Raw genomic sequence first — 27,463 nt, 5'->3', positions numbered from 1 at the left:
GCTATCGTAGAGTATGGCTGGGTATTACCGAGTATTACTGAGTATTGCAGGGTATGGCTGGGTATGACAGGGTATTGGCAGAGTATTGGCAGGGTATAGCAGAGTATTGGCAGTGTATTGCTGGTTATTGCATTGCAGAGTATTGGCAGGGTATTGCAGAGTATTGGTAGTGTATTGCAGAGTATTGTATTGCAGAGTATTGCATTGCAGAGTATTGGCAGAGTATTGGCAGAGTATTGGCAGAGTATTTGCAGAGTATTGGCAGAGTATTGCATTGCAGAGTATTGGCAGAGTATTGGCAGAGTATTGCATTGCAGAGTGTTGGCAGAGTATTGCATTGCAGAGTATTGGCAGAGTATTGCATTGCAGAGTATTGCATTGCAGAGTGTTGGCAGAGTATTGCATTGCAGAGTATTGGCAGAGTATTGCATTGCAGAGTATTGCATTGCAGAGTATTGGCAGAGTATTGCATTGCAGAGTATTGCATTGCAGAGTATTGGCAGAGTATTGCATTGCAGAGTATTGACAGAGTATTGCATTGCAGAGTATTGACAGGGTATTGTATTGCAGAGTATTGGCAGGGTATTGTATTGCAGAGTATTGGCAGGGTATTGAGGGATGGCTGTGACTGCACTTGTCACAGGGCAGCCCACAGCGCTGCTTCCATCCGATCTCTCCTCTCCACTGTACAGATCTGTACACAGAGGGGAGAGAGGAACCGGCGTCATCATGACACTAAACACTTGTTTGTTTACAAGTGATCGCTCCGTCATTGGACGGAGCGATCACATTGTAAACTCTGACGGGTGCACCAAGATGGCCGCCACTTTGGAACTAGGCCGAAGCCGCGGCCTTTCCTAAGGCTGAGACCGCGGAGCGCTCTGCGGATTGCGGCTTGTGCCGATCCAAACGAGTCACCCCGCTAGGATCACGGATCGGTGACGATCCGTTGCACCCCTAGTGCTATTAGCTAGTGTGCTATACTGTGCTATTTTGCTTCAATTGTCAGTGTAGAATATTAGTTTAGTGTCAGTCTAGGGATAGTGTGAGAGTAGTGAAGAGGACCATCATTTAGCTTTGCATAGTGTGCAGCTATATTGGGGACAGCTCAGATAGTTTCAGTGTAGTGTAGTGAGACCGTGCCAGTAATCTTTACATTAGACATCATTACATTAGTTCAGATAGCATCAATGTAGTGATGGTTGAACACCGTCTATTTGATTGTGTTACTGCCAGTTTAACGCCATATAGTTTTGTGTGCATTACTGTCAGTTTAACGCCATATAGTTCTGTGTGTGTTAATGCCAGTTTAACGGCATATAGTTCTGTGTGCATTACTGCCAATTTAACGTCATTTAACTCTGTGTGCGTTACTGCCAGTTTAATGCCATATAGTTCTGTGTGCGTTACTGCCAGTTTAGCGCCATATAGTTCTGTGTGTGTGTTACTGCCAGTTTAACGCCATATAGTTTTGTGTGCATTACTGCCAGTTTAACGCCATATAGTTCTGTGTGTGTTACTGCCAGTTTAACGGCATATAGTTCTGTGTGCGTTACTGACAATTTAACATAATTTAACTCTGTGTGCGTTACTGCTAGTTTAACGCCATATGGTTCTGTGTGCGTTACTGCCAGTTTAGCGCCATATAGTTCTGTGTGCGTTACTGCCAGTTTAACGCCATATAGTTTTGTGCATTAGTCAGTTTAACGCCATTTACTTTTGTGTGCATTACTGCCAGTTTAACGCCATATAGTTCTGTGCATCACTGTACGTTTGGCGCATTATATTGCAGTATATTATAGTGTATCTGTGGAGTGTGTCTGTGTAGTGTGAATACTCAAATTAAAGTGCACCAAACACCTGTTTACATTGATTAAAGTGCATCTATGTACAGATTTCAACTTCTTCTTTACATTTGCTTATAAGCACCACTCCCTCCCTCCCAATAATGTCTGGGAGGACAACAATAAGAGGCAGACGTTCCCTTGACACTGTAAGGAGGCCAGCAATAAATGTGTCCACAGGCAAAGGTGGCCCTGTGGTCAGTCCATCATTTCAGGGCATCATTTCCTCTGTTTAGTGAGTTTGCCTGTGCTATCCAGCCACATCATGCAGAGGAGGTGGTGGACTGGATTACTAAACCTTCCTCATCCTCTTCATCCTCTGTCACGCAAGCAGAGACAAGTATGCAGTCCCCTGAAGTTGCCAGAGTGGATAAACCCACCACCTTGTCCACATCTATTCCTGCCATAGCCCCAACATCAGTCATTGAGGAGTCAGCTGAGTTATTTGACCACAGCGTCAGCCACTTGTGCCTTGATGATGCCCAGCCACTACTGGATTCAGATGTTGGTTCTGAGGTTGTGGATGACAATAACATGAGCCTAGAGAGAGGGGAGAACACTGGTAGACAATTTGGCATTCATGTTCCCCTAGCCCCAGCATATTGCCAAGTTGTCTCTAGTGGTAATGATGATGATGGAGGAGATGGAGATGATGATGATGAGGTCACTTATGCGACTTGGGTGCTAGATAGAGCAGAGGAGGAAACTAAAGGTGAGGCGGCACAAAGCCAAGGAGGCCAACATCAAGAAAGTGTAGAGAGCAGCCACCCTATTCCATCACATTCTGCAGCTGTTATCTCCCCAAGGCTCAGCTGTCTGGGCCTTTTTCAGCACATCTGCAGCAGATCACACTGTTGCTGTCTGCAAACTGTGTCTCAGGCACATCAAACGTGGCAAAAATACCAACCAACCATTTGGTACCACATGCTTAACAAGGCATTTAACATCTCACCACTCAGCCATTGGCAAGAGCATCTAAAAGCCTCACAAAAGGGGCACAAATCTTTCCTCCCTCCTCCTCCTCCTTACCCACTTCAGTCTGCCCCTGCTATACTGAGTCATTACTTCTCAGCAGCCTCCACTAACAGGGATGATGGTATAGCACAGGGTGCCCCAGGTCAATGTGCTGTACCACAATGGCAGGTTCCCAGTTGCTACTACTTTTCACGTAAGGCCGTTCCATCTCTCTATAATTACGTGGAAGAGAATGTTCTGACATTGTTGGGCAAGGCAATCAACCGTAAAACCCACCTTACTGCTGACATGTGGTCCAGCAAGCATGGACAGGAACGATATATTTCCTTCACAGCATAATGGTTAACCCTGCTTGCAACTCAAAAGGATGCAAGACCGGGCTTGGTGCTGCAGCTTGTTGTGCCCCCACGTATCCATAGAGCTGATGGTGATGATGCCAGACCTGTGAGCTCTACCCCTCCTCCCCCACCTTCATGACCTCCTCTGCAGAATTGTCCTATGAACATCAGGTACCCCCTAAGTGTTCAAAGGGCTATTTCCAGAGTCAGGCTAAAAGGTGCCATGCAGTGCTTCAGCTGGTGTGCTTAGGGGACAGGAACCACACCGGAGCAGAGATTCTTACAGCGCTGCAGGGACAGGCCCAGAGGTGGTTCACACCATGCCAGCTGGAGCCAGGAATGGTGGTGTGCGATAATGGCTCAAATCTCCTGTCTGCCCTTAGACAGGGAAAGTTAGAGATGCATGGGCAGCCTCATGCTTCAAAGCCTGCGAAAGACCCAAGAGTACGTGGCATAAAGGAGAAGGATGATTACTGGTTGGCAACCCTCCTTGACCACCGTTATAAAGGGAAGATCCCAGAACTCATCCCATCCCCACAGAGAGTGCAGAAGATAAAATCTCTTAAGGACACATTAAAGAAGATTTTTTTGAACATTTTTACCAGACTCCAGTAGGTTACAGTGTCGTGGAAAATGTGGTTTTGAGTCTTCTGTTGGTCAAGAGAGGTGCGTTGGAGAAGGTGTCTGCCTAAGTGAGGCATTTCGGATTTTTTTTTTAGTCCTCGCCACCCAGGGCTGTCAGCTTCCACATCCCATTGGCAGCGTCTGCATCACATGGTAGACAACTAGCTCGGGTGGTCAAAACAGAGATGGAGAGCTTTCAAGCTGACGATTCCATGACTTACTGGGTCATGAGAATAGACCACTAGCCAGAACTTGCCCAGTATGCTATTAAGTTATTGGGCTGCCCTGCATCCAGCGTGCTTTCAGAACAGGCATTCAGTGCTGCAGAAGGTTTCGTTACTGATCATAGAACGCCTCTGTCCACAGACTCCGTGGACTGTTTCACTTTTATAAAAATGAATCAGTCCTGGATTACCAGCTAAGAAGCCCCTGATGCCAATGTCACTGATTAAGTATTTTGGGAAGTGGAATTTCTGCAGGACTTCGAGGCTGCCTAGCTTTGAGGGTGTTCAATAATTTCCTCTGGACGAATGTTTTTGGTATAGGTTTCATGGGCACAATTAACACCCAAAGACCAATTTTTCAGCACCTGTTTGACAGGTGCATATCATTGCATATTTTTGCCTTCATCAAGAGCACCTCTAGGGTTACGGTGGGAAGGCTCCCCCTCCACGCCACCCAAAGAGTAATTTTACTGCACCTGTTTGACAGGTGCATATGATTGCAATTTTTTACAGCGAGGCCAATTCTTGCTTTCATTAAAACCTCTATAGGGTTATGTTGGGAATGTGCTGACACCCAAAGACCAGTTTTTAGGCACCTGTTACTTCACACCAGAATGTATCCAAAAAATCTATAATCTTGTTCCCAGTGCACTAAATTGTGGCCTCATGATACACACTGGCTCCCCAACTGTTGCTGAGCAAAATAAAGGCAGCTTGCAGGGAAAATGTAATATTTTTTTGCTTTTATAAATGCAATTATTGCTGCAGCACATTCCAGACACTGGTACAGATCTACCACTTTACAGGAAGACTAAGGGGACCCCCTGGCACTATATTGGAAGGGATTTTTCATTTTTAGACTTTAACTTTAAAAATAAAAAAATCACTACTCATTTAAAAATTACGTTTTTCACAAACTTTTTTTTTTTATTGATACATGTCCCCCAGGGCAGGACCCAGACCACCTATAACCATTGTATGCCCAATTAATTGCATATAGGTCTTCAAAATAGGCATTTTTGATTTTTGATGTTTTGGGTCCCATTGACTTTAGTGGGGTTCGTTATTTGGGTCTGAACTTTCACAGTGTTCGAAAGGTCTGGTGCGAACAAAACAGGTATCCATTTAGCCCATCCCTATTGGAGATTAGTTGATAAAGTGGGGCACAATTAACACAGGCAGTTCAAAATTGCTCCACACAACTCAGTGCTATTCTTCCAAATGTCCATGTCAAATTTCTTTTATGAGAAAAAACAATCCATTTCTTTTATGAATTCTTTATTTTTTCAGACCAGATTGAGACGAAATTAAACATTTTAGAATACGAAGTGTTTACATAAAGTAAGAACAGTAACAATGGGTTTGTTAAACAAAAGTAAAGGTGTTGGTGCTTCAAAACAACACATAATAGGTGATTTAACACATATGTCATGTGCATAATCAATAGCAAACTGATTAAAGTCGATAGTGTCAATCCCAACACCATAATAACATATAAGAATTTTTATTGTATCTTCAAAAAAGTGCTTCACCACGAGTGCTCATGAGGTAGATGGCAACTCACCAGAGGTGTTTGACCACTTTTTAGGGTAGGTCAAAATGCGCTTTATTTGGATAAACGAGTTAGATCCTGGTTGTGCACCTTTCCACCTTGGAACTCCCTCTGGCATAGGCTGGGGATGTGGAAAACAGACTCCACCAAGGACACAAAGAAGAGCTTTATGGTGTAGTATGTTTTTTTTTTGTAAATGGGTTTAAAATTACATAGGTTGCACTCCAATGTGACTGCGCCAATCCCGGTGCTAAGGTGTCTACAGCATGTGCGGATAGGTATACCAGGCTCCCCGCAGCGTGCTATCCATACCTTGTTCTGGATATACTTGTTGGATGTCACGCATTGGACCCGGAAATTACGAATCACTGCTCCAACGTACATATTATGGTACTGGCATCATCAGGAAGGATTGTCACTATGGACTTTAATCAGTTTGCTATTGATTATGCACATGGTATATTATGCACTAATGTGTTGAATCACCTATTATGTGTTGTTTTGTAGCACCAACGCCTTTACCTTTGTTTACCATATCACACGCTCTTAAAGGGGCAGCTACACAATTTTAATTTCACTATTTAGGCATCATCACCAGCCACATTGCTTACCAATAATGTGTATTAGTAATTGCTTACAGAGAAAATCATTTGGTTATAGGTTGCATTTTATATTGTCCCTGTTTCATTCTGCATTTTTTATTTGAGTTAAAGGCAAATGATATGTTGAGGGAGGGTGGTGGAGTCCATAGAAGGGTACCAAGGTAGGAACAAAATGGATGTGGTATCATCAAAGGGGTAATGGTATCGAGAAGAAGCGGGCACAGGAAGCTATAAGCTAGGAAAGGGGAAGTGGGGGGAAAAAGGGGGGGGGGAAGGAGGGGAGGTGCTCTTGCCAGAAAATAAGTCCCAAGGAAACATACACACAATTAGGGAGTCTGGGCATCAGAGGTCAGTGATTCTATGTATTGAATCCCGGGCATCCATATAGTAGACGGAAAAAAAATTATGTCGTGTGCTGCTCCATCAGGTCGATGTTCAAGATTCTGAAATGCCGCTGTCCCATGCTAGGTGGGTCTAACTTCCAAATAGCAGGAATGCAAGCTTTCACAGCATTCAACAGATGCTTGAGAATTATTGCATCTCTTGAATGAAAGTGGTGTGTCATGCAATAAGTGGCTGGTTTGTCAGCAAGAGACACTCCAGTAGGGTTTTTATAGAGACCTTAACCCCAGAAATTGTGAAGTAAAGACCTGGGATAAGACTGAGGCTGCCGTGGGAGAATACTCAACCTTAAGGTGGACCTCTACACTTAGAGATGAACCTACACCATGTACACTGGCACTGTAAATTTTCTACAGTTAACTATTGGTTCCCAGTGACAATGTATACCTTCTCTGTGATCTGCGTTTAGGAGGAACACACTGGGCCAATGTCCACATCCACCTGTTCAACGTTTTCCACTACAATTTCCCAGACGCGGAGTTGGCCCCACCATGCGATCGTGTGTGCACTTAACCTAACTCTTGGCCTTCCGTACTTCTGTTCAGGATGAGGAACCTCTGCGATGCAATCCACTCTCATTGCTATGGGAGACAGACCACTGGCAGAAGGATTGCCGACAACATCTACCTCATTGCTAGAGGCCGATCCACCTATAACAGGTACATGCTATTGACAGGCTGCTTGTTACGCTTCAGTTACTCTTGGAAACCACTTATGCCTTCACATCACCCTACTCTACACTCATGTTTTCATACCACAATGTGTTACGACCCACTGGTTTACTGTGTGGTTACTTGCGATACACCTCTTTAGTAACATGAGAGCAGGCAGGGGCAACATTTCAATACTTTATTTAGAAAAAGTGCAAAAATAGACATTTCACTGTCCAACAGGTGAGGCATTATTCATTCCTAATTCCCTAGCTATAACTACAGACATAAAAAGCATAAATTATATCTTATGAATAATTTAGTGCATAAAGTGCATATATCTAACAAGTGCTAAAAACTTATATCACATGTTTTACATAAAAAAAAATTGCAAAATGAAAAACATATCACAATAAAAACAAATAATAGAAGTACTCAGAGAAGCAACTAAAGGTGTTGATCCTTTAAATCAGGGATATGCAATTAGCGGACCTCCAGCTGTTGCAGAACTACAATTCCCATGAGGCATAGCAAGACTCTGACAGCCACAAGCATGACACCCAGAGGCAGAGGCATGATGGGACTTGTAGTTTTGCAACAGCTGGAGGTCCGCTAATTGCAGATCCCTGCTTTAAATAGTCCAGAATGAGTTAGTCCCAAAAGGTGGCTGTGGCTCCAATAAAGTGCCTTGGTGCAGTATACAAATGGAAAAGTGCATGATACATCCACTCATCCGCTGGTGCATACAGTGCCTTGAAAAAGTATTCATACCCCTTGAAATGTTACAACCAAAAACATCATGTATTTTATTGGTATTTTATGTGATAGACCAACACAAAGTAGCACATAATTGTGAGGTGGAAGAAAAATGATAGATGGTTTTCAAATTTATTTACAAATAAATATCTGAAAATATCTGAAAAGTGTGGCGTGCATTTGTATTCAGCCCCCTTTACTCTGATACCCCTAACCAAAATCTAGAGGAACCACTTACTTTCAAAAGTCTTATACTTAGTAGAGTCCACCTGTGCGTAATTTAATCTCAGTATAAATACAGCTGTTCTGTGAAGCCCTCAGAGGAATGTTAGAGAAACTTAGTGTTCAAACAGCATGAAGGCCAAACACACCAGACAGGTCAGGGTATAAAGTTGTGGAGAAATTTAAAGCAGGGTTAGGTTATAAAAAAATATCCCAAGCTTTGACACTGTTCAATCCATCATCTGAAAATGGAAAGAGTATGGCACAACTACAAACCTACCATGACATGGCCGTCCACCTAAACTGAGAGGCCGGGCAAGGAGAGCATTAATCAGAGAAGCAGCCAAGAGGCTCATGGTAACTCTGGAGGGGCTGCAGAGACCCACAGCTCAGGTGAGAGAATCTTTCAACAGGACAACTATTAGTCATGTACTCCACAAATCTGACCTTTATGGAAGAGTGGCAAGAAGAAAGTCATTGTTGAAAGAAAGCCATAAGAAGTCCTGTTTTGCAGAATGTGAGAAGCCATGTGGGGGACACAGCAAACACGTGGAAGAAGATGCTCTGGTCAGATGAAACCAAAATTGAACTTTTTGGCCTAAAAGCAAAATGCTATGTGTGGCGAAAACAAACACTTTACATCACCCTGAACACACTATGCCCAACGTGAAACATGGTGGTGGCAGCATCATGTTGTGGGGATGCTTTTCTTCAGCAGGGACAGAGAAGCTGGTCAGAGTTGATGGGAAGATGGATGGAGCCAAATACAGGGCAATCTGAAAAGAAAAGTCTGCAAAAGACTTGAGACTGGGGCGGAGGTTCACCTTCCAGCAGGACAACGACCCTAAACATCCAGCCAGAGCTACAATGGAATGGTTTAGATCAAAGCATATTCATGTGTTTTAATGGCCTAGTCAAAGTCCAGACCTAAATGCAATTCAGAATCTGTGGCAAGACTTGAAATTTGCTGTTCACAGACGCTGTCCATCCAATCTGACAGAGCTTAAGGCTGGGTTCACCGCTATGCGAATTGGATGTGGGTTTCTCCGCATCCAATTCGCATGACAGGAGAATGTGACCGGCTATCTATGGAGCTGGTTCACATATCTCCATTGCGGCTGTGGAGTGGCTTGCACAGGAACGCTGTGTGTCTTTGGCTCTGTTTCAGGGCCAAATTCAGGCAAAATTCAGCCCTGATTCATCCCCGAAACAGAGAACAGGGATGCACCGGACCACTGCTGCGAGCCACATCCGTCGGAGGTGTGAACCCAGCCTGAGCTAGTTTGCAAAGAAGAATGGGCAAAAATTTCACTCTCTAGATGTACAAATCTGGTAGAGACATCCCCAAAAAGACTTGTAGCTGCAATTGCAGCGAAATGTGTTTCTACAGAGTATTATCTCAGGGGGGCTGAATACAAATGCCATCTGGCCTCCTATGTGCCATATCCACAGACTCTGACCTCCCATGTGCCATGTATGCAGACTCCATCCTCCCATCTGACCTCCCATGTGCCATGTATGCAGACTCTGACCTCCCATGTGCCATGTCCACAGACTCTGGCCTCCCATGTGGCTAGTATGCAGACTCTGACCTCCCATGTGCTATATTTGCAGGTTCTGACCTCCCATGTATGCAGACTCTGACTTCCTATGTGCCATGTCCGCAGACTCTGACCTTCCATGTGCCATGTCCAGACTCTGACCTCCCAGCTGACCTCCCATGTGCCATGTCCACAGACTCTGACCTACTATGTGCCATTTATGCAGACTCTGACCTCCTATGTGCCATGTTTGCAGACCCTGACCTCCCATGTTCCACGTATGCAGACTCTGACCTCCCATGTCCCATGTATGCAGACTCTGACCTCCCATGTTCCATGTATGCAGACTCTGACCTCCCATGTGCCATGTATGTAGGCTCTGACCTCCCATGGTCCATGTCCAGACACTGACCTCCCATGTGCCATGTCCACAGTCTCTGTAGACTGTGTTGTATGGGGGAGCTCTACACTTACACTCTTGTGTAAGGAGGGGTCTGTGGTGACCAGAGACTTCCTTATATCACAATTTCCCTTTGCACCAGAGACCGCAGCATCACCTCTTAAATCAGATTCCTCCGATTTCTCCTTTACACTTTGTAGCTTAAATATTGATAGTGAAAAAATATTGAACTGAAAACGCCCATTTTACTTTTTTTGAATGGGGCTCTGTCAGTAAATGTAATGATTTTTGCCAGTAAAAAATTGGTGCTGTTTGTAAATTTTGAGCATCCTATCAGTAAATTTATGTTGGTGGGTTGGCAACACTGCACGCGTCTGCTCTCCTCCACTTCTTGTTCCTGGTCTGGAAGGCCATCAAGGCCAGGAAAAATGTAATGTAATGCAATGCGATGTACACTGCATTACATTCATGATTGAATGCATGGTAACATTGTTGATTTAACATCAGCAGGGAAATAAAGTATATGCCATATGGGGGCGGGGGTTTGCATTGTGGAGGGGAATAGGTGGTGGGACAGACGGTTGGTGGGGGGGGCACCTCCGCCTAAGTAGACAAAAATCCTTGCATCGGGCCTTTCCATATGTATCCGCTTCACTATGTATAAAATTCTGTAAAACATTCATCCTGTTAGGGAAATGCTCACCACCCGGAGCCAGAAAAGTGGTCTATAGTGTAGTATTTATTAGTATTCCAGGACATCCATAAAAACAATGTAAAATCCACATGGACTATAAACAATATCAGTACAGGCTTATATCCATTAGTCTTCTGGTAAGTGCATGGTGGTGCAGGATTTTCACCAGTGGATGTATCATGCCCTTTTCCTTTTGTATACTGCACTAGGGCACTTTATGGCAACTTGGCGCGACAGACACATTTTGGAACTATTTAAAGGAACAGCACATCTGTTTGCTTTTCTGATCACTCCTATTATTTGTTTTTAGTGTTATATGTTTTTCATTTGACATATTTTCTTTTATGTAATACATAGACATGTGCACTGCCGAAAAAAATTGGTTCATTTTTGTTTCATTCATTTTATTTTTATTTATTTTTTTCGCTTTTTTTGTAAAAAATTCGTAAATTCGAAAATTCGAAATTCGGAAATTAGAAAAAAAAAAATAAAATTAGAAAATTAGAAAATTAGAAAATAAGAAAGAAAATCCAAAATTCAAAAGAACGAAAGTCCAAAAATTCTAAATAATAGCTAACTAATTAACTAATAATAACTAACTATTACATTATAGGTATTGGAATTTCCTTTCAAATTTGGCTGTTAGTCAACATAATGAATACGCATTTATCCGTTTGCGAATTATGCGAAATAACGAATGCCTCATCTAAACAAATAGAACAGAAAGAATTAATAAATAATAATAATAATAATAATAATAATAAAAAAAAGTTTTTTATTATTATTACTATTGTTATTTATTATTATAAATTTGTTACGTTGCATTTGTTTAGATACGGCATTCGTTTCGTTCAAATCATTCGTAACTTCAGATAAATTGGTATTCGTTACGTTCACTAACAGCCAAATTTCAACGTAAATTCCAATACCTATAATTTAATTGTTAGTAATAGTTAAATTATTATTTCAGGATTTTTGGGTTTTCGAATCTTCGCAACGTCTTTCTTATTTTTGGATTTTCGTTCTTTTGAATTTTCATTCTTATTTTCGAATTTCTGAATTATTGGATTTTCGGATTTAGAATTTCCGATTTTCCAAATTCTCTAATTTTTGAATTTACTAATATTCGAATTTGAGAATATTCGGAAAAAATTGTTAAATGGGTTTTCACTAATTTGGATATTTCCGAATTAACAAATTTCTCGAAGTTCGTTAAAAACCGAATTCGGACCGAAACGAATTGCACGTGTCTAGTAATACATATTTGATATAAGTTTTCAGCACTTGTTAGATATATATGCACTTTACGCACTATATTATTCATGAGGTATATTTTATGCTTGGGTCTCATCTTCTGTCTCTATCCCTTACGGGTCTTAGAACCCACAGTTGCACTGGAACTCTCTGGGCTTGCATGCCTCTCTTACTCGCTACAGTATTACCCTTTTTTCTCCAAGCCGGACCACTGATCACATTTATATTACACAGGACAAGTGAGTGGGACCCAGACAGAAACCCAATAAAAAGACAGAGAAACCGGGCATGACATTAACTCTTACCCTCCCAGCCGGGACAGCACCTAACTAATTGCTTCAACCTGCCCACAAATGTTTCACCTCGCAAACATAACTTTCAGTACACTTGGCTTGTAAAACCTAAACTAAACCAACTAACCAAACTAAACTAAACCAAAGCAGACATATCCACCAGGTAAAATACGAACAAGTACAGATGATTCTTAAATTTGGACTATGAAATGGACTGTTTGGCTTACATTACCAGTGGTCCATTACTTTAGATGGTACCGCTATATATTTTGGCTTAAGACTATAGATCAGGGATATGCAATTAGCGAACCTCCAACTGTTGCAAAACTACAAGTCCCATCATGCCTATGCCTCTGGGTGTCATGCTTGTGGCTGTCAGAATCTTGCTATGCTATGGGACTTGTAGTTCTGCAACAGCTGGAGGTCCACTAATTGCATATCCCTGCTCTAGATGATCAAAAAGATTTTGAGGTTTCCAGGCCCCACCGATTGTCTTACTGGAGTAAATACATCAGCATCTCCACTCCTGTCACCTGGCATGACAGGCTGGAATGGTAGAGGAAGAGAGAACAGAAGGGGTGGATGAGTAGTACTGGGACCAGTTAGTGCTACTTTTATAGCCCGTGCTCGCTGTCACTATGAAACAACACCCCTAAGAACAGCAATAATTTGGCCCTGCACCCAGGGCCACAGTGCACTAAGCGTACGCTCACATACTATGTGTGCTAATATCCTCATTGGTTCCTGTGGTACTATTAGCCTGGCTCATGCAGTCCCCAGGTATTTATATTACCAGCCACAACACAGAAGAAGTTAACCAGCTACAGGCATACCCCACTTTTAAGTACACAATGGGGTGTATTTACTAAAGCTGGAAAGTGCAAAATCAGGCTCACTTCTGCATAGAACCCAATGAGCTTCTAAATCCAGATTGTTCAATTAAGCTTTGGTAATAAAACATGGAGGATCATTGGTTTCTATGCAGAAGGGAGCCTGATTTTGCACTTTCCAGCTTTAGTAAATAAACCTCATTGTGTACTTAAAAGTGGGGTATGCCTGTATACCACGGACTAAAGACAGTACTATTTGATTACCCGGTCACCTACTTGGATGCCCCACAGTTACTGTACAGTATATGTGACCTGAGAAATGTGTGTGGGCCGCTCAAGCTCGATAGGGATGGGGTATGTGGACAGGGCATCCTCAGCTGCTGCTAGAGTGCTGACAGGGGATGGAACCCATGCTGGCTCCTGCAAAGGGACAAAGAAGGAAGGGTAACTCCTGGAAGTTACACATCTATGGTGTCCTACTGCAATGAATGGAGTGGCAACCTCAACTTGGATGCCGACCAGGTCACGCCCCCAGCATGTTTCACTCCGCCCCCCGATAGCTTAGTCATGGGAACACCCATGACTAAGCTCCGGGGGGGGTGGAGTAAAATGCATTAGGAGCGTGGCCTGGCCCGAGTCCAGGCTGAGGTTGCCACTCCATTCATTGCAGTAGGACACCATAGATGTGCAACTTCCAGGGGTTACCCTTCCTTTCATGTTACTGTATATGTTAGAGCAGATTCAGACATGTATTCTGTTTACTTGCTGTACAGTGCTAATGAAATTCTTTGCATATAAGTAAGATTTTTCTCCATGAATAACCTTTAACACATATCCTTCTGTTTTTGTTTTTCAATACAGACATTTGTGTTATAACTGCTAAACTACATTTAAACTACATTTACAAAGATATATAAGAGGGATCATTCACCTAAAAACATAATGCACATAAGATTGAAAGGAATCTAAATAGCATAATCATTAACATGATGTGTCACTATGACACTAACTAAGAGGCACAGTTCTGCTCATACAGTATTATACATTTTCTATGATCAATATCTGCGACATCAGTTTGTTCACATATTAATAATTTACATCATCAGGTCCAAAAAGCATTCTTCTCAATCCAGTAAGATTAATTAATGTTATTTATTTCATTTGGAAACTTTAAGCTGAGCTCAGTTAAACAGACACTTGGTAGTAGGCAGAACAGCTAATGTATCCTTGGCTTGCAAAGTGCAAAGCCCTAAATCTAATCAAATATGAAGCTGTAAATACTGGATAATATTAAAACACTGGGTAACATAACTCAAAAAAGAGGTTCATGAAGATTGTTCATTCATCTGATATATACATCTGATATTTACACTTCCAGTATAGTAAAAAACGTCATATTCTATATAATAAAGGAACCCGCAAAGCCGTGGTATGCCTCTGCTTAATTAGAAAATAACAATAGGAACCAACAAACAGTTTTCCTGGCTATGTGACTAAAGTCCCAGTGACTGATACTCATAAATGCCATACCTCTTTTCCCGAATATATTCAGGTAACAGCAGAATAAATCAATCTTTAGTACAATTTGTACCTAGGTAAGGGAAATGCAATACTGACTAGAGATTGGATGTGAGTTGATAATATCTGAGTGAGATACATACAGAGAATAATATGTTCTACTTTTTTATGTTACCAGTCAATGATGATAGAATAAACTAAATCAGAACTATAATTAATTCACTAGAGAATTTTGAATAGCATTTATGCGTGGTGGCTTAAGAAACTTTACATTTAATTTGATGTCAGAGAGGCTTGTATGCCACATCTGACAATTTTAAAAAAAGAAGCTTTTTCAGCAATAGTTGACTAACGGATGTTTGATACAGTAGAGTACACCTCTTATACATAAATAATGTGCAGGGCTCCCTGTCCTCATAAGGAAGAGAGACCCTGTGGAAAAGAGTGATGGAATCACCATAATGCGACCTGTGATGATAATTGATCTGCCACACAACTAAGAAAGTTGTTGGTACTAACACATAAGTGAAGTATACAACAATAAAACGTGTCACATAAAAAATAATTCTTATAACATACCTGTAGATACTGAAATGACCTCTCTGGTTGACAGGACTCAGACTTTACCATTGCCTGTTCCATGTTTATTGCAGGTTTCTGATACACCTCCCGCGCCCTGCTTACTGTGAGCGCTGATGCCCAAGAACTTTTCTTCAACATCTGGCTGTCCAAACTTACAGGTAAACTCACGGGTAAATTTGTTGTACAAGTGTTACATTTCACATCATTATTGCTTCTTGATGACTTTAATGCATGCTCACTAAGTGTATTGTAAGCCTCCATGAAATACTGAGATGCAGAACGCTCCGGGCATCTACCCATAGTCATAACTGTAGAGGGTGCATGGTACATGCAAACATCATTGTCTAGATTATCCTGTGATCCCCACCACCCTGAAATGTTTGTTCTTGGTTTCATTTCAGCTCTTCTTTCTTTGCTTTTACTCCTCTTGCCATATCTCACGGTTTGCATCTCATCTGGGCTGGCTTTGCTTCCATTGCTATTTCCCTTCATTGGTCCTTCAAGAGAATGGGATTTTGTAAAGAGTTTCTGAACCGAGTGAACTAAGTGACGTATTCTACCAGGACTGTCACCACGATGCTCCACGGCACTCCTTTTGTATTGCAAAGTGTGATAGCCATCTCGATTGATAGGTATTTGTCTTTCAAATTGGTCCAAGAGATTGGTAGGAAGGCGGTTACCTTTTCCAACTGTTCCATGGGGGACTAGTGCACATTCATCCTTAAGCTCATGGTGAGAACTGTAATGTCTCCTTGGAAAAGTACTACTAGCAATCTGATCCCCATAGGACATCATGCATTCTACTGGATAGGAGTTCCTTTGAGCATAGTAGGGATGATCTGCAGGATGAGGATCTACTGGATTCAGCAAATATGGCTTTCTGTCTGTGTGATGAGGCAAGGTTTCACATACTGAATCACAAACAACCCCATGATGATGGCTACGGCTGCTTGATATGCCTTTCATAATTGAGATGAATGATATGTCAAAGTCATTGACTATTTGATGTGGTCAGTGTGGAGGTCTTAAGCAAAGGCCTAAAAAACAGAAAAGACATGTTAGATATTATAAGTTCAGTAATGAGAAAAAGCAGACACCAACACTTATTGACACTTTTCTAATAACTAAAAACAATTCAAATACCCATAGGGTAGGCATATGGCATGCTTCAATACTAAAAAAGTGACTATTCATTTTTGTATTAAAAATAAGCATTCTATATTGACAGGCTGTGCCAAGTAAAACTGGTAAGTACATTTATACTCAGAAGGCAGAAGCTCTGCCAATGGTAAGCACATTCAAGGGTATAGCCAGCTGAGCCAGTTGTATAATTTAAACACCTTTGAGTCCTTAAGTGTCTGTTATCATTAACAATGTGAATAACGCATACTGAATAAAGTGTGACCAGGTGAAGAACTATAAGCCACTTTCAATACATACAGTATAAGACATTGGCTTTCTGTAAAACAACAGAAACAGAAAACAAATGTATTTTTAAAGTCATATAAACAGTTTTCAAATGTTTTTTCAGAAGCAGATTAGGTATCTATGTGGTAATAATATACCTCCACTTTTGTTGAGAAAAAAAAAACACTGGGTGGTCTATATACATTACAAGGATTTTAACAAACTTCATTGTAGATTCCTACCTTTTGTTATTCTGAAGAAATCCCTGTGTGTTTGTGTCCATGTGGAAAGTGAATCTAATGAGAGTTTTTTTTTCATAATTATCAATCAGGTGCTGCACCTTCAGGGCTCTAATATAGAAAATTGCAAGGTCTGCATTCCCTTAGACGTGATTTCCTATTGGGAGCATCTCACCAAAAATAAAAAAAATTGTTGTAGGGGATGCCTGAAATCTGGTTAGTATCTTAGTGTAGACTGGGAAAATCAGTGAACCAATGACACAAGCAGGAAATATTGCATTGCATTTTATAGAAAATTACAGAGCTGCAGATTGAAAAGGAAAGGTCATTTTTATTAACATTTAATTACAATATGACTTGAGTCGCAGTTGTATATGCTATATTATTATTTTTTATTTGCTATTTTTTTATTTGCTATTTTTTTTTTTTTTTAATATTTTTTTTTAAAGGAGTTACCCTTTAAAGTATGATGTTATTTAGGGTGACAAGAAATACTATGATTTTTTTTAAAGTCAGCATGTCACTACAAGGCACATTGTAACTTCATGAAGAAGATGGCCTTGTTTAAATAACCACAATTGAAACTTCTTTGGCTGGAAAGGGCCATCACATTATTTATGATAGGTCACAAGTCATGACTGCTAACAAACAACCATCTCCAAGTTGACTATCTAACTCCACAATGTAATCTAACATCCTGTGCTTTCCATATACTTCAAACAGGTGTTCGACTACCCAAAGCTCACAAAGGACACAACTCAGAAGTCATCTTAAACATTGATAAAGTAAAATACCATAATAGACTGAGAAAAAAAAACACAAAGGACATTAACTGAAGGAACCAAAGGTCAGTGTGGCCACCCATTCTCCTTCTCTGGTAGCCCAACAATATTGCTCCCCTCTAGCCACGACAACCAATTGCTCCTAACTGCATTTAATTAAAGCAGCTGCCAGCAGCCTGAGCAAGAAAACATTATCTTGTGCCCTTCTTCTATTAGTCAGGGCCCCATTTCGCCATGGCTCCTGGGGCTTATCATTCTAAGGCCGCGTACACATGGGCGGATTGTCTGCCCAACTTAGTCCGCTGAACCGTGTTTCAGCGGAAAATCCGCTCGTGTGTGGGCTTCAGCGGAGTTTTTCAGCGGACAGTCTGACGGACTTTGTCTTTCGGAATTTCCGTAATTTTGTCCGCTGAAACTTGGTTTTGTCCGTCCAAACTTGGTTTCAGCGGACCGTCCGCTCGTGTGTAGGCAAGTTGGACGGACTAAGTATGGCGCATGCTCAGAAAGGATTTACACGGCCGAAGGTTGCATTGCAGTGTATTGGACGTCGTTTTTCTAGTCCCGTCGTACGTGCTGTACACGTCATCGCGCAAGTTTTCAGCGGACTGTCTGTTCATCGTGTGTGGTCAAGTCCGTTCATTCAAAATTTGGACGGACTGTCTGTCGGATTGTCTGACGAACTTAGTTGGGCAGACAATCCGCCCGTGTGTACGCGGCCTAAGCCCTTGTACACGCGGTCAGAGAATACGTCGGAATGTGTCCTATTGGACCATGTTGTCGGATAATCCGACTGTGTGTGGTATGCATCGGACTGATTCCGTCGGAATATCCGCCGGACCCAATTTTCCAACTTGTTGGAAATATTTTCCGACCAACTGGTTCGATCGGACATACTCCGATCATGTGTAGAGAATTTTGATCGGACCAAGTGCCACGCATGCTCAGATCAAATTCCTACATCAAAGCTATTGGCTACTAGCCTGAACGTAGTCCCATCATAACGAAATTACATCATCACATTCTGAATGATCGGATTTTTCGACAACTTAGTCCGACCGTGTGTATGCAACAGTTTCGGACAAGATCCGACGGACAAAATCCGACGGATTTGGTTGTTTTGCAATCTGGAAGTTAAAAGGTTTCTGCTGATAAAGTCCATGGACTTATACTTTGCCTATGAGTGCCTTTGGGTTCCCACCAACCCTTCCCACAATTGCCTGTTCTCCCTGCATTGAGGCTGTATACCACTGTATATCCATCAGTCTTTATCAAATTACTAGCACTGTGCTTTTTAGACAATCTGCTTAGTAATGCGTATAAAGAGACCTGGCAGAAATAGCTGTATATTAAGAAATAGGCAATCTCTCTGCCTACTGTACAGTGTACACTCCACCATATGGAACAGCATAGCAAAAAGGGGTGCGTGGCAAATGTTAGGCCTAACAGGTCTGCAGGAATGATACTCTGATATGTTAGATAGATTTCATAAACTACAACAGAAATATCATGTCGTTGGTGCCCTTGAGAAATAAAGGCTGTCATTGGGTGGTAGTCACCAGTGTGCCAGTGTTGTGTGCAATGCAATGCTCATTATTATTCAAGCACAAGCTAAAGGTCAAGAATCTTTATAATGTAATGAAAAGTTAAAAAATATACTAAAATTTAATTCATAAATGTAAAAAAAATATATAAACTGATCATTAATAACAACGTCTGTTATACGAGCAGAATTTAATGGCCAGATATGCAATTCTCTTCACTTATAGTACAATACTTAATATCACAAGGAAGCTTGTCAAGATAAAGTTCAGCCTCACTCAGCAGGAATGACCTAATTCCAAGACATTGTTTAACATAGCACAACACGGTACATAAAAGGTGTTAGAACTTTTAATAAGCAAATGTTTATATCACAAAGCATCAGCTTCTGAGAATTTGCCATTCAACATAAAAGAAATGAACACCTTGAAGCAGCCAAGGCAGATGGAGCAAGCATTTTTCCAAGATCTCTTCCTCAGCACAGCATGAATAAAACAGACTGGAAAATGACATGCTTACATGGCTTTGATCAGAACTATTTTCAGTGGAGCATTTTAGCTTCAAGGGATATTGAGAAGAAGTATTTATAAGCATCCAAAGCTCAAGTATAGTATGCTGAGTGATGACAACTGATTCCCTGCAGAAGAGGTAATCTCAGTGTGCCTCTTGTTAAAGGGACTGTGGTGCCACTGCTGATATGGTTACTCCTCTTAGGAGGCAACTGCCAGGTTTAAAGCAATATACTCATATGATCTCGCTATGGAATCGCATAGTTACAAGTTGTCTTCTTATCACAATGACATGCTAAAAAAAAGGGCAATGATAGGTTAGAGATAGAAAGGAAGGCAGAATAATGCAACAATAATGCACTCAGTAGGCCCATGATTAGTTTCTCTAGACAAAAACAGTATAATATAGCACAATTTAAATCTACAAAATATATAATTTATCTATGAAAAGCGGACTATTTCAATAATGGGTGTATAATGTTGGTCTGAATTCTTCCGTATATTTTCCAGGGACGCCATCTATAAAGTCTCTAATCCAGAGGCACTGGGTTGATTTACTAAAGGTAAATAGTGTAGACTGTTTACCTTGCTCTGCTGACTTCCATCATCCAATCATGTGCAACCAATTTTTTATACTTGCAATTCTTTACTTGGATTTCTTAAAAATTTTAACACATTTACTAACCTCTGGGGAATTTCATTGAAAACTGCAAATTCCCATGCAAAGTGAACAGACTATTTTCCTTTAGTAAATCATATATCAATATAAGGACACAGTAGAATATGCATTTTTCTTTTTAAGGAATTCTCCCTAATGTGATGGTCTATTATTATTATTATTATTATTATTATACAGGATTTGTATAAATTAAAATCTAAATGGGAGACAGTACAGTTACAATAAAATAAAATACAAGAGGGTTAGGAGGGCCCTGCTCATAAGAGCTTACAATCTAAGAGGGTGGAGCAAGTGATACAAAAGGTTATAATTGTGGGGGACGAGCTGATGAAAGTGATGAAAGATTAGTGGGAGACATGATAGGCTTCCCTGAAGAGGAGAGATTTTAGGGTTCGCCTAAAGGCAGCCAGAGTAGGAGATAGCTGGACAGATTGAGGCAGAGAGTTCCAGAGGATGGGAGTGGCTCTGGAGAAGTCCTGGAGAGGAGCATGGGAGGAGAAGACAAGTGAGCTAGAGAGTGGGAGGTCTTGAGCGGAGCGGAGAGGATGGTTTGGGTGATATTTGGAGACAAGATAAGTGATGTAGCTCAGGGTAGAGTTGTGAATGGCTTTGTATGTTGTAGTTAGTATTTTGAATTTAATTCGCTGGGCAATTGAAAACCAGTGTAGGTATTGGCAGAGAGATGTAGCAGACAATGAGCGGTTGATAAGGTAGATGAGTCTGGCAGCAGCATTCATGATGGAATGAAGAGGGGATAGCCTATGGAGAGTTAGGCCTATGAAAAGGAAGTTGCAGTAGTCAAAGCAAGAGATAACAAAGGAGTGAATGAGTAGCATGGTGATTTCATTAGTTTAAAATGAGCTAATTTTATAAATGTTACGGAGGTGAAGTCTACAAGCTTTAGACAATGACAAGCTTTGATGATTGCATTATTGATTTTGATGAAAAAGCAATGGAGGGGGGCACGGATGGGATTATCATCAGCTTGGTTTTAGATAGATTTAGTTTACAGAAGTGGTGCGACATCCATGCTGATATGCTGACACATGCTGGTGCTGAGCACTCCCTCCCTCATAATCACCTTTACACATCACATGCAGCCATTAGCTTGATTGATTGATTAGCTTCTGTAGGGAGTGTCCCTGTCAACACTGAAGTTTGGCAGTGTCACCAGCTCATGTGACCTGCAGGGGTTTTGGTGGCCCTATATCTCAGGGTCCTGCAGGGTGTGAGAGCTGCATAGCGGTCATGTAGTCATGTGACTGCTAATACAAGGAACAAAAATGGTATTTACTTATATTTGCTCTGTTATAACAGTGTGAGAGATACTTTGGTTTACTGTACATATGCTTTAACCATTTCAATACCGAATACTTTTACTCCCTTCCTGCCCGAGACAATTGCCCGGTCATGCAACACTGTACCCATATGACATTTTTTCATTTGTTTCAAAAAATAGAGCTTTCTTTCGGTGGTATGTATTTACCACCATTGCTAAATAATGAGAAAAGACCAAAAATCTTGAAAAAAACCCTATATTTTTCTTCATTTCTGGTATACCATTTTGCAAATAAATAATTTGTCTTCATAAATTTAAGCCAAAATGTATACTGCTACATTTCTTTGGTGAAAACAACCAAAACAATGTATATTATTTAGTTTGTAGCAAAGTTTTAGAGTCCACAAACAATTGTATACATATCTAAAAATCGATCAGTCCTGATGTACTGACGGCCTATCTAATTTCTTGAGGCCCAAAAATGCCAGGACAGCACAAATATCACCCCAAATTACCCTTTTATGAAAGTACACAATCCAAGGTTTAGTAAAAGGCAGGACAAGTTATTTGAAGCTGTCATTTTTTGTTACAATTCTTTGGAAAATTAAGAAATTACAAGAAAATGTCACCAGTGCAGTACAGCATCATCATACCACTGGTGTTGTGGTAATCAGGGACACTGACTGGTGACAGTATGTAAAAAACATAAAAAAAATTTTTTATTAAAATTTTTCTTTTTTATTAAATTTTTTCCTTTGTTTTTTTACAATTTTGTTTATACCATAGTAACATTGTACTATTCTCAGGAGGTGATTAGAATATATATACAGCATCTCACAAAAGTGAGTACACCCCTTACGTTTTTGTAAATATTTTATTTTATCTTTTCATGCGATAACACTGAAGAAATGACACTTTGCAACAATGTGACGTGAGTGTACAGCTTGTATAACAGTGTATATTTGCTTCCCCCTCAAAATCACTCAACACACAGCCATTAAAGTCTAAACCGCTGAGTGAGTACACCCCTAAGTGAAAATGTCCAAATTGGGCCCAAAGTGTCAATATTTTGTGTGGCCACCATTATTTTCCAGCACTGCCTTAACCCTCTTGAGCATGGAGTTCACCAGAGCTTCACAGGTTACCACTGGAGTCCTCTTCCACTCCTCCATGATGACATCTCGGAGCTGGTGGATGTTAGAGACCTTGCGCTCCTCCACATTCTGTTTGAGAATGCCCCACAGATGCTCAATAGGGTTTAGGTCTGGAGACATGCTTGGTCAGTCCCTCACTTTTACCCTCAGCTTCTTTAGCAAGGCAGTGGTCATGTTGGAGGTGTGTTTGGGGTCATGTTGGAACACTGCCCTGCGGCCCAATCTCCGAAGGGAGGGGATCATCACTGCTCCAGTATGTCACAGTGCATGTTGGCATTCATGGTTCCCTCAATGAACTGTAGCTACCCAGTGCTGGCAGCAGTCATGCAGTTCATGCAGTTGCAGACAATGGCACTCCCACCACCATGCTTGACTGTAGGCAAGACACACTTGTCTTTGTACTCCTCACCATGGTTCCAGTAATCCAATATCCCTAGTCTGCTTGTCTTTAGTAAACTGTTTGCGGGCTTTCTTGTGAATCATCTTTAGAAGATACTTCCTTCTGGGATGAAAGCCATGCAGATCAGTTTGATACAGTGTGCAGCATATGGTCTGAGGACTGACAGGCTGACCCCCCCACCCCTTCAACCTCTGCAGCAATGCTGGCAGCACTTATATGTCTATTTCCCAAAGACAACCTACGGATATGAAACTGAGCACGTGCACTCAACCTAGGTAAGGAGTTAAGAGGTAAGAGGTTTTACCGCATCATCATGACATACTTCCGCCCAAATGAATACCCGGGAATCGAGCCGAATGCTGAGAGCGGTGTTACCCATGAGTGGGCCAATAAACCTATCACAAAATCACCTGCTATACACGTCGGTTACCAGGACGATAGGCACCTTCAAATGTGAGTGGAAATTTTATATTGTTTTTAACAAAAATAAATCGTTTATAACGGCACTGCACAATGAGGATTTCTTTCTGTTATTTCCATCCATCTATATGAGGCATTTTTCTATTTGACATCAGTCAACAGACTTCCACAGGGGTATCCCCACACGCTTGAAAGACCACACTAGAGATAGGTGGTCAACCCCCACATCCATGTGGGGCACCCAGTCTGAGCTCATCTGCACACGGATACGTTTTTAGGCAGGAGCACTTTATATCATCAGTTATTGGGACTGTATAAGAGATATATGTGTATATTAACTTATCTTAACACTAAGCACAGTGAACTATCTTATATTGTATCTTATTGCCTTTAGAATTTTTTTTACTGCAGCTGGTGTACTGTTGTGCAATCTATTTGAATATTTTGGTTATCTTAAATACAGTGGTGTTTAGGTTTGAATTTAACCTGTCCTGTTAAACCGCTGTATGGTCTTGGCCACTGTGCTACAGCCCAGTTTCAGGGTCTTGGCAATCTTCTTATAGCCTAGGCCATCTTTATGCAGAGCAACCATTCTTTTTTTCAGATCTTCAGAGAGTTCTTTGCCATGAGGTGAAATTCCAGTGACCAGTATGAGAGAGTGAGAACGATAACAAAATATTTAACACACCTGCTCCCCATTCACACCTGAGGCTTTGTAGCACTAACGAGTCACATGACACTGGGGAGAGAAAATGGCTAATTGAGCCCAATTTGGACATTTTCACTTAGGGTGTACTCACTTTTGTTGCCAGCGGTTTAGACATTAATGGCTGTTTGTTGAGTTATTTTGAGGAGACAGCAAATTTACACTGGTATAAAAGCTGTACACTCACTACTTTACATTGTAGCAAAGTGTAATTTCTTCAGTGTTGTCACATGAAAAGATATAATAAAATATTTACAAAAATGTGAGGGGTGTACTTACTTTTATGAGATACTGTATATATATATTTTTAAACACTATAATTGCTCATAACAAAATTTTACAGTTATAAGTAACCATTTTTTTTCCGAATGAAAACTATTCATTCAGTGTTTACTATTGTGATTGGCTGTGATTGGCCACAGCTAATAACATGGTACAGATGGGATGGGATTGGCCCTGTCTGTACCATGTGATCGCTGTGACCAATCACAGAGCTCATCCCAATAGTATACAATGAAAGGCACGAATCAAAGCCTTTCATTGTGTATAATTGTCATGTGATCTGCTGTGATTGTCCACAACAATCACATGGTACCGGCAGTGAGCCAGTACAGTGATATGCCATCAGCTGTGTCCGATGGACACAGCAGGTGACAGATCTTGCTGGAGCATGGCCCGATTGCAGGAGGATGTCATATGATGTCCCCTCAGGATAACAGGGTTGCTGCCCCTGGCTCACGTTTTACAATAGGCAAGGTGGGAGGGGGTTAAAGCAGACCTAAACTCACAAGTGAAAGTGCCATTTAACCCCCCCCCCCCACCTGAACACTTCTTTTTCTTATTTTACAGAGAATGGGTACCTTTTTTGACAGGTACACTTATCCCAGCATTTAACCTATGTCTGGAAAGCATTTGACATAGAAAGAATTGCCAGTACGCATGAACTATCCTAGGACAGCCTATATCACTTCATTATCAGTGCTGAAATGCTGACTCCTAAGAACTCTTCTAGGGGTCCAAACAGGTGGAAATCACTTGGAGCGAGGCCTGGGCTTTAAGAGGGATGTGGCAATACCTCCCAGCTGAGTTGCTGTAATGTGCTGGTCAAAAGTGGAAAGCTTTCTTGGTACCCCACGTGCGCTATCTTTTTGAAAATGCTAATGTTTGTGAATGATTGTGTTCACTGTTTCCACAGAAAGATGCGTCTTGCAATTTCATGACAGGTTACACGTTGATTATCCAGGATCAGGCATTTCACTCGCTGAAATATGCAAAAAAGTAAAAAGAAAAGAAAGGGGGCACATACTTTTTCACAGCATTGTTTGTATAAATGTAAACTTGTATTTATATTGTCAATTTTGTTGTGCTCTATTATTAGGCTGATTTTTGGTAATCCTGATGCATTAGTTTATAATTGAATAGTCTGTTAGCAGGACACTACTGGCATGCAAGCTTCTTTAAACAATAGATGAAAAGAAGAGAAAGAAGCGCCACTAAGTGAAGTATAAGGTACAATTTATTATAGCCCCCATATTGGGTTACTCACAAGAAGTATATTTAGTACAAGCTCTTTATCAAGGTAATTGCTTGGGGGCCTGTACATGTGTTCCTCGTGTGCTGAGTAGACTGGATGTCTCACGGTGAGGAAAGCTCTGAAGCTCTCTCGCTGTTCTGGGATCCAAGATGGACCTCAGATTGAATCACAGCATAGCGCAGATGGTATGAGGGGTGCTGACATCACAGGTCCCAGAATGTGTGAGACATCCAGTCTACTCGGCACACTAGGAGCACACAGACAGACCCCCCCAGAGATTACCTTGATAAAGAGCTTGTACTATATCTACCTCTTGTGAGTAACCCAATATGAGGCTATAATAAATTGTACCTAATACTACACTTAGTGGCGCTTCTTTCTCTTCTTTTCATCTGTTTACTACAGAGTGGGCTGCACTCTGGATCAGTAGCTGACACAAGTGTATGGACTTCCTCCATGAGACTTTCTCAAAAAACTTTTAAACAAAACCCTTTTTTGATCTATATTTGTGTGTTTGTCATTGTGCCTACTACCCAGTTTAATTGTTTAAGGAATAGATGACGCTTTAAGATGCATCAGGTGTTGCATATATCCTCCTCTTGACTCTCCCCCATCGATGATTGAGTGAAATGCATTAGAGGAAGCGGTCTCAGGGTGGAAACCTTTACTGCCATGTTTCTGAATGTGCTACAATAAACGTGGAGATGTGTGATATATCCAGTGTGTACGGCACCTTTCTTTATTTCTGAGGAATGAGCATAGACAACTTAGTTTGACTTTGGCACCTGGGGTTCAAGTGGCAGCAGGTAGAAGCTGCTTAGAGCGAAGAGTTTCTTCAGTGCATTGTCAGCAGTGTCAGCTTGGATCTTGATAGACGAGACTCTATTGCCAGAAGAGAGAATCAAAGCATTTAAAGCTCTGATCAAGATTTCCTATGTGTAAGGACGTAATTGGTTTACAGTTGTCAAGTGTAGTTTTGTCTCTAACAGGACTAGCCTGAAGTTGTAGCTGGTTCTCTGTAAGCAACTCTTTCAGTCCACTGAAGTAGGTTTAGAGTCACCAGATACACAGTCCATGCACTGATGAACATCAGTATATTTGATATCTTTGTATTAGACTTAGGTCACCTGTTATAGTTTTTTCTCCTGCTGTTGTCCGGAGTATTTTATTTTGTTGTTCCGTTAACGTAAGATGATTCGCTCATGTGGACATGATTACCCATGATAGGTTTTGTCATCAGAGTTGACATCTCTTGTTAGTTTCTGTAGCACAAGTGGTGCCTTGAATTCTGTTAAGCATAGTCTTACAAGTGTGATCACTGTTTGAGCTTTGTACTGGAGCAAGAAGCACTGATAATGGCACAACCTAATTCCTTTCTTTAGGCATAGGCATCATTGTTACAATCATTCATTTACTCATGTAATTTGTGCACTCTTTGAATGTCTCTTTTCAGCAGAAGTATGATTTTGGCATTGCTATCAAGCAGTGCCTTATGGTGTTGGGATCTCATTAAT

At 41.2% G+C, this 27,463-nt stretch overlaps 1 protein-coding gene across 3 annotated transcripts in view; it reads right to left on the bottom strand.

Annotated features, from left to right (window-relative positions):
* The window catches only part of DLGAP1 (DLG associated protein 1), a 732,246-nt gene that overhangs the window by 339,126 nt on the left and 365,657 nt on the right, over positions 1 to 27,463 (bottom strand). For all 3 annotated transcript variants that reach the window (XM_077492513.1, XM_077492515.1, XM_077492514.1), the window contains exon 4: positions 15,299 to 16,338. In XM_077492513.1, coding sequence (XP_077348639.1) covers positions 15,299 to 16,267 — 969 coding nt within the window. In that variant the 5' untranslated portion in view covers positions 16,268 to 16,338. The remainder of the gene's footprint in view (positions 1 to 15,298; positions 16,339 to 27,463) is intronic.

The sequence above is a fragment of the Lithobates pipiens genome, unplaced genomic scaffold (genome assembly GCF_037356315.1).
Source record: "Lithobates pipiens isolate NorthernLeopardFrog02 unplaced genomic scaffold, aLitPip1_a1.2 Scaffold_19, whole genome shotgun sequence".
Taxonomy (NCBI): Eukaryota; Metazoa; Chordata; class Amphibia; order Anura; family Ranidae; genus Lithobates; species Lithobates pipiens.
This window is presented reverse-complemented; position numbering and strand designations above follow the sequence as displayed.